Below are 9,072 nucleotides of genomic sequence, written 5' to 3'. Positions count from 1 at the left end.
GGGAGAGATTTATTTTAAGGAATTGGCTCAAGCAATTTTCGAGGCAGTTGAAGTCCCAAGTTCATCAGGCTGACTGCCCATGAAAAAGCCAATATTGCAGTTCAAGTCCAAAGGCCTTCAGGTGCCAGAATTCCCTCTTGCTTAGGAGAGGTCAGTTTTTTGTTCTATTCAGGCTTTCAACTGATTAGATGAGGCCCACTGATATTATGGAGGGCAATCGATTTACTGATTTAAATTTAATCTCGTCCAAAAACACCCTCACAGAAACATCCAGGATAATATTTGACCACCTCTCTGAGCATCACGGCCCAGCCAAGTTGACAGAGAAAATTAATCATCACAAGAGAACTTAACCACTATGGCAGAAAGGGGTCTGGGACCTCCCAAAAGGAAAGCCGTCCAGGGGACATCATTCTCAGATCTGTGAGAATCAATCAACTTTTGCTTTCACCATGAAGTCTGCTAGTCCTGAGAAGCAATTCTAAGTAGAGCCCCCACCCTGGATCTCCTCCTTTAAAAATCACTGTTCAGCAGATAAATGACTTAAACAAACAAACAAAGCCCTCCCATTTACTATCTCATTTAATCTGTACGGTAACCTTGCCAAGCACATTTTCTCCTCTTCATTTATTCCAGAGAAAATTAAGGTTCAGAGAGCAGCATGCCTGAGGCCATGCAGCTTTTAAGTAGCAGAGGTAGTACCGCATCCAGGTTTTAAATAAACCACAAATGTCTTTCATGCTCCTGCTCCCTAGAGGAACAACTGTCCTTACTTCAACACCATGTTCGTTGCCATGGGAAGTTTTGTTGGAGGTCTGTGGCCAATTGCTAATTGCCTACCTAATACCTATTCTTACTTTCTTCATTAGTAACACAATTATCTTTTTTTTTTCTTTTCCAGGCAGCAGTGTGCCCAGTTAAAAGAGTACAATTTTCTAGCCATGTGTACAAGTTCTGGTCCAACCACCCCCTTCCTGCTTCCTGTCTGGAATGTCCACCTGATGGTTCCAACATAAACAACAGTAAGTAGTCTGATCTTTGACTGCGGTCACTAGCACATGGAACAGGCTAGAAGAATACGGGGCATAACCCTAGTAAATGTTTTTAATACTTTTTTAATTTTGAAGTAATGTTAGCTTAACAGTGAAGGGGAACAGAGTTGCCACCCCAAGATATGCCGCTTCGGGATACTGATTATTTTAAGCTGGTTAATTTTAACAAACAGCAGACACGGGAAAAGCTCTGAAAACCAAAGAGAAGTTCATTTTTGCAAAGGATATTTACATTTCTAAGGGAAATCTCCATCGTACCCTTTCCCTCTGGTACCAGGCCTGACTTCACTATCATTGGAGAAGACAGGATTTAAGCCTACATAACAATCTTACCCTTGTTTGCTGTGCTTTTCCTGGTAACTTATAAATGTCCACTCCCAACAACTTCTTTTGTCTTTAGCTGAGGTGGTACTTAAGGTGATAGCTTCTGCCATTTGGGCAAGTTACTCTGTGTTCTTGGGTCTCCCATGTATGCAGAAAATTTACATGTTATTAAACTTCAAAATGTTTTTCTCCTGCTAATCTGTCTTGTGTTAATTGGATTTTAAGTCCAGTCAGAAGAACTTGAAGGGTAGAGGATAATTTTTCCTCCCCGACAGAAGGGAGAAACTACCACACTAGGTAATTTAGTCAAGATTTGATATTGACCTTCAACTTCATTTAGTGATGGCTTCAGGATAGATAAATCTGACCCTGAAGCCCATTCCCCAATTCACTGAATGTCCTTTCCATATGTTGTTCTTCTCCCTAAACAAATAATTGTGATGCTTATAAGAGACAATAGGTTTTTGCAACTTTTCTAGCTGAGAATAGATGCCAAAGATTCCTTTTGCTAATGTTCCTGAGATGAACTCAAAACCTCGGGTTTAAATACTTCTATTTTTTATTGTAGTTTGTGATTACAGGAGAATGAGTTTCATGACCAAAAAGTGGAAGACAATTTTTTTCTTTTTGATTTCCTATCACTACTTTCGCTCTTAATAGCAATGGGTCTTTTCAGATATTCCATTCCACAAACAATTTTACCCACACTGATTAAATAAATAAATAAATAAATAAATAAATAAATAAATAAATAAAAGTTAAAAAAAAACTATCTTTTCTAAGAAACACATTTCTAGGTCTACAGGCATTCTGCCTTATGTTCACGGAAGTATCAAGGACAAAAATTGCATTAGTGTTGGAGTGGGTGAATTTCGGCACGAAGAATATGTAATACTTTCACAGACCATTGTTCTACACACATTTTACTTAAATCTCAACAGATGGCATGTACACCTACGGTTTAGGACTGCTTTCCCATAGTATCAAAGTAAGTGGATTGAGAAATAACCAAGTATAGACCCTGAACTGTGTGAAAGGCAACTTGAATCATCAGTCAGTATGTTCGTGTCGGGATATTTTGGCAAACGATAATAACTTTAAGAGTATTAGTTAAGACACTTTTGGGTGTAAGTAAACATATAAATTTAAAATGGTTTTAAAAATAATATACTTTATCACACAACAAAAGTCCAGAAAGCTCTAAGCTGGAGTTAGGGAGGAAAAATTAACCTCTACCCTTCAAGTTCTTCTGACTGGACTTAGAATCCAATTAACACGAGACAGATTAGCAGGAGAAAAAACATTTTGAAGTTTAATAATATGTATACTTCCTGTATACATGGGAGAGACCCAGGAACACTGAGTAACTCACCCAAATGGCAGAAGCCATCACCTTAAATACCACCTTTAGCTAAAGACAAAAGAAGTTGTTGGGAATATACAGTTATAGGTTACCAGGAAAAGCACAGCAAACAAGGGTAAGATTGTTATGCAGATTTAAATCCTGTCTTCTCCAACTATAGTGAAGGCAGATCTGGTAGAGTGAGGGAAAACTGTACAATGCAGATTTCCCTTACAAATGTAAATATCCTTGTACTTGGTTTTCAGAGCTTTTCCCATGTCTGCTGTTTGTTAAAATTAACCAGCCTAAAATAATCAGTATTCCAAAGAGGCTTACCTTGGGGAGGCAAACTCTGTTCTCCTTCACTGCCTTTTTTGCAGTTTCTTGATCTTTACCCTCATTGTCACAATATGGCCTCCTGAGCACCGAACATCACATCTTCACACCATCCTATTAAAAACAGAAAGGCTGGGAGTGGGGGATGAGGAGAAACTTTTCTTTCTTTTCTTCTTTCCCAGAAATTCCCAGCAGACTTCCCCTTACATCACAGGCCAGAACTGGGGCCCCACGGGAGGCTGAGAATGCAAGTACTTAGCATCTTTTTGCCTCTACTGTGAGAGACAGCCCTGCCAGCAAGTAAAACGAGAGAGTTGGTATGACCTTGGGAAGACAGCCAACAGTGTCTGCCACCTCGTAGCTATGGTCACTGCATGTGCCTTGCCGATTTCTTACAGCCATTGAGCTAAACTGTGGAGTGTGCAATGTTACATGAAGCAGGAGAAAGATGAGAGAGTGGAAAATACGTGGCGGGCATAGAAAGGCAGTTTGATGAATGGGTAACCTTCAAGAATCAGAAAAGTTGTAAACTATCCCTAGTCCACAAAACTATTCAAATCAGCAGGACAAAACTGCCTGGTTAATAACCTGAATACTGAATACTAAATACTGAGAGTCCCCTCAGAAATCCTCACTATATCTTTTTCCCCTTCTCTGAAGCCTCGCACATATTGAAAGGGATCTTTCTGTTGGGGTTGCCCCGTTTAAAGGTTTGACTGGAAGTTGACTCATATTTATTTGTTCATATTGTTATTCATGTGTTCTCTTGTATTGCCCTAGGATGAGGGTCAGTAGGTAGTTACGAATTCACAGTTAGAAAGCTAGACGCCAATGGAGAGAGCATTGTTTACTCCACTTATTAAAGATACTATGATGCCTCATTTGCATTTATTAATGAGGACACCCACCTTATGGAACCCAAAGAATAATGCCATTCCAGATTTTCATTTCATTCAGTAGAATTCCATCTTCCCAGCAGCCTATTATAGAACTATTCTCATTCTTTCCATTAGAACAAAAGAGTTAATGCAAAGCAAACCAGGGAGGGGGGCTGACTGGTCATTGTCTATTGTAAAGTGTAGACAAACAACTTTTGTTGTCGTTTTTTTAATAAAAGCATGATAATAAACATCCTAACCAAATGTAAAAGGCGGGCATTTGAATATTTTTAATTAGAAGGACTAGTGCATAGTGCCACATTTAGTCAGATCTAGAGTTCCAATTTCAGGCTTAAATCATAAATGTGGGCATTATTGCCTTTTACAATACACCATTGATAGAACACCAACTTTAAAGCCAATTAAAGGTTGGCAATCTTCCTACTATTGGCAAAGTAACACTTGTTAACAGTTCCCCTTGTGACACGTTTCAGCATAATCACTGATTTCTGGAAACCTTATTTAGCACTTACGGATATTTTGAAATCTCTAATGAATTTCTTTTTATAGACATTTTTACGTTTTACTCTAATTTTTTAAAGGTGTTCAGGTAGTTTAATTTTATACACTCAGATGGTGTGTGTACCCAGATATTTATATGTGAAGGACAAAATGTTAGAGTATGTAGAACTATATAAATAAAAGTTTGCTCATAATACTCAGATGTTAACGGTTCCATTTCTGAAATCTAATTGTACCCAAATTCATTCAGGAAAAACTTCACATTAGAATCTGAATATGCAGAGAACCGTTCTTCCTGTTTGATAAATTACAAGTTCTTGTCATTTGGTTAAAAAACAGTTAGAATAAGTAAATTCTTTCATGGTTATTTACTTCAAATAAAAGTGTTTTGGAGGCTAGTAAAATCTTTTTTATATTTCATATGGAAATAATTTGACAAGCTTGGCAAAGATGTGACAAACAAATGAGCTAAGAACATTCAAGTTATTTTAGTCTTGAGTTACTACTGAACAGAGAACTTGTTTTCACCAGCTAAAGAACAGCTTGATTATATGCTATGCAAATGATAATGCAAAAATAAGCAATAGCTAGTTTTCACTTTGGCTTTGTGTCCTACCATTCTTCAAATAGATAATACTAATTCAAGATGACATGCTGCATCTCTGGATACTCAATATTAGAAATTAGATAAGATTAGAGAAGGCATCGCGATAGTCAATATTAGCAATAGATAATATTAACACAAGCTGATAAAATACATTCCAATAGTGACAATAGATTGATTCAGGTACATAATTTAAAATGTGTTTATATTTAGCCATTTATTCCTTGACCCACATAGTGTTTATGTCAGGACTAACTATCCATGTAAACATTTGTCTCCTTTTTTGCTTTTGTAAAAAAAAACAACCAACAAACAAACTCTATGGTTGTTATCATTGCAACTTTAGTTAAGTACATATTGTTTAATTTGATTTAATAAGTGGAAAATTTTTTCCGAAGAAATGGCTAATTGTTTAGGAATAAGTTTTTAAACACTGAGAGTAAGATATAACTTCAAAGTTTATAAATACTGACGGTGGCAAAAAAATGTATATACATTTTAAGAAAGAAAAAAACTATTAAAATTGTAATACTCAATATATACTGATAACAAAAGATGAATACGAGTTATGTGTATACATTTTTTTTGGCACCCCCTGGTGTATTGATAATGGTTAAAAAAAAAAAAAAGATCAGAAACAACCCACTTATATAAAAACTAAGGTTTTGTTAAATAAATTATATCTTTAGGTTGGTGTAGCAGAGACATGTCTATCCATATCAATTAACCTTCATTTCTTAGTAACTGCCTGATTTCATTCAGGGTGGCATGAGAGTTTATTTTAACCAAACTGAGGACACGCTGGGAAGCAAGATCTCAACTGCTCTGGTGAATAACAGTTTTACAGTTCCTTTTATACATTTGGAAATAAGGAGGGACCATAAGGAAGATTTATATGAAGGTGGAAGAAAGCATGGTGGGGGACTCTCTATAATTGGATCATGTGATAGTTAACAAGATTATGTGCTCCCTTGAGGGTGGTTATGCCTCTGAGGGGTCTGAAAAAGAGGATTTCTCTGGCATTTCAGAGGTATGTTAACCGAGATGCACAAGAACAATGGACAGGGCTTGCTTAAGGCAAAGATTAAGCCTTTTACGAAAGAAGTTATAGGCCCGGATGTGACTACCCATCATGACCTGCTCAAATAGAAATGTATGATCAGATCACCCTGTGAGGTTACTTTCGGTCACTGAGCTTGTCAGATTGATTAGAGAACCCGTTTTTCATTCACAGGCATGCAAGCTGCACAGTTGCACAAGGATCCCAGCTCAGAAGGGCCCTATGCTTAGCAAATTCCCTATTTTTGCTATTTTGAAATGCTTAATTTTGTCTTTGATATTGTGTTTTGTAAGTGAGGTCTGATAGAACATGTGTGTGAGAAGAGGGGGATAGGCAACATGCTTGTTTACAGTTTCTTATTGCTCCATTTGCATATAGCCCCATGAGCTCAGAATTCCTGTGGTCCCACAAAGAGCCAGAGTTCAGCAAGTCTCAAAGCTAGGACTAGGAAAGTGTGTTACATCTAAAAGTGATTAAGCTGGGTCCCTGGCACCCCTGGGAGGCCACATTTCCCATATGATCTAGAACCAGAACCAGAAAGAAGGCAATAGCATTCCTAGAAATCTGAAAATCAAGGAACCCTGTTGTATTATTTCTTATTCACAGTACTTCCCTGTAGTAGTCAACAACTTACCCTGAAAATGATGACATTGAAAGAAAAGGAAAGATAGATAACCCATAATTCCTTTTCCTTTCAGTCCTTCTTACTCATCAGTAAGCTGATGGTGGAGAGTGTTGGTAGAATGTATGTGTATCAAGAAGTGAACTGAAAACAATCGATTCCATTCTGTGCAATGTTGTTACTGTTTGGGTAAGAACAAAATACAGATGCACGTGCATGCTATGAAACATAAATTATGTGATTTCAGAGATTCTGTATACAAGTTAAATCTTCTTATATTCGCATGTAAAACTGCCAATAGTATAAAGAGGAAGGGTAAAATTCTTGCAATTTATTAAAATGTTTATCCTTTTGTTACTTAGAATGACATTACATAGAAAATAAAAAACACCATGACAAGAGAGAGACCTCAAAAGAAAAGAAGAATCTTGATATTTAGTACTTTTAATGGACCGTTCCCATAACTAATAAAGGCTGGTTGCAACCACTGAAGCAATACAAAGTTATATAAAGAGAAAACCAATTTCTGTATAAGGTAAACATGTTAAAAGATTGACATGTATTTTTTCACAAATTGTGTGGAATAATCAAACCTACATAATTTGTTCATCACACATACACAGGCAAAAAAGAGAGAAATTGATTGATTGAATTTTGGGTTTGTTTTCCGTGAACTAGAATCCGAATCCTACTATACACATTACTCCACAGCTTATTGTTTTCACTTAATATATCATGAACTTGTCTACAAAAGATATAAATTTAACTTTATCATTTTCCTTATTCCTCTACACATACATAGAGACACATATCATGTTATATCCCATTTTACTCATCTCATTTTGGACCTTGGAGGAGTCTTTTAAATATAATTTACGAAACATGCCTGCTGTTAAGCTGTTGGGGGCAGGAGGTGGCTTGCGTGAGTTGGGTGTTGCTTCTGAGTGAACTCACTCTTGATCGAAGGAAATGCTTTAAATTTGTATTTCCAAACAAGATACATTCCCCACCCACATTTCTTCCCTTGCCTCTATTTCCTTATCCCACATTTCATCTTACGTGTCTTGTCAGTCCCCTGGTATGCAATTTGCTGTTTAATGCATCATCCTTTTACTTTTTAGAGGGAAACTAGATTTGGTGCCTTGAAGAAGTAAGCCAGTATGTCACTTAATGTTTGTTAGTTTAACCTTAGAAGGTTAGGGACACTTTCAGGATCTTTCAGTATAGCAGTACCTGCTGAGGAATGGAGAGACTGGAAATAGACCAGGTCAATATTTTAAAATTAAGGTTATTCCTACATGATACTGAAAACAGATTTGTAAGGCATTGTCTCAAAACTGACCAATTTGGGGCTTTGTGTAGACAAAGTCTCAGTGAATTCCTCAGTGACCTCAGTGTCCTTATTAGCATGAGGCAAGTTAAAAGACGATTCTGCCTATTTATTCTCAAGTGCACACGCATGCATTTAACTGAATTTAAATCTTCATTTAATCCGAGCTGGCAAAGGGTTACTCTACAAACCAATGGTTCTCTTACCATTTTAAAATATATTACATGGATAATTAAGTTGTTTCTTCTTGGTAACAAGTTCACCATTGCATCACTATTGATCATCGCTCTATACCTTCTTAATTTTGCTTCTTTATGGCTTTATCATATGTGCATTGACTGTGCTCTGCAGTCTCTGCTGATGAGACTAGAAAATGTTCCTATCACCACAGGGAATACATAATTACCCTCTGGGGATTCTTTTCTTGGGGGGAAAAAAAACTGATGGCGTGTTTTTTTTTACTCCCCAAATGAGTGGACGGAAAAATCTTTACAGGATGCAAATGCAAAATATAGGGTGACACAGACATAACATTGAAAATCTTGCAAAAACAAGAGAAACTCCTCCAATTCTATAGCTAGAATATCTTTCTGAAAGCTAGATTTCTGTCAAAGATCCAGTTGGGCCAATTTGTTGTTTAAGTAACCATGCAGATAGAAAATAAAAATTAAACACAGAAAAATGAAATTAAAATGAACCCCCTGCTCCAAACGTCTATCAAGAAATTATTATTTCTCCTCAAACCAAGGTTATGCCAGGCTAAATGTGGTGATTAAAGAGGGACTTGTCCTCACGGCCTGGCCTGGCCAGAAGCAAGCTTGTGCAATAGAAGTTTGTCCCTGGCACACTCACTCTCCAAACAGCCTTTTGCCCTTTGTAGTCACCTCTCCTCCGCTCTCCTTCTTGCTCTCAGGGGGGGTCTGTGTGTCCTTGGCTAAATTTTGCTCTCAGTTGGCAGCTAATTAATGGGTAAGAAGTTAGGTTTGTGGAGAAAACTGCGCT

The 9,072-nt window shown here is 37.1% G+C and overlaps 1 protein-coding gene across 2 annotated transcripts in view; it reads left to right on the top strand.

The window, feature by feature from the left end:
* The first annotated feature begins 674 nt into the window (after nucleotides 1–674).
* Nucleotides 675–9,072, top strand: part of HIBADH (3-hydroxyisobutyrate dehydrogenase) — a 116,120-nt gene continuing 107,722 nt past the window's right edge. Inside the window, exons 1-2 of one of the 2 annotated variants that reach the window (XM_074340919.1) lie at nucleotides 675–813; nucleotides 902–1,022. In XM_074340919.1, coding sequence (XP_074197020.1) covers nucleotides 730–813; nucleotides 902–1,022 — 205 coding nt within the window. In that variant the 5' untranslated portion in view covers nucleotides 675–729. The remainder of the gene's footprint in view (nucleotides 814–901; nucleotides 1,023–9,072) is intronic. The other variant, XM_074340920.1, reaches the window with a different exon arrangement.

The sequence above is a fragment of the Rhinolophus sinicus genome, linkage group LG09 (genome assembly GCF_036562045.2).
Source record: "Rhinolophus sinicus isolate RSC01 linkage group LG09, ASM3656204v1, whole genome shotgun sequence".
Classification (NCBI taxonomy): Eukaryota; Metazoa; Chordata; class Mammalia; order Chiroptera; family Rhinolophidae; genus Rhinolophus; species Rhinolophus sinicus.
This window is presented reverse-complemented; position numbering and strand designations above follow the sequence as displayed.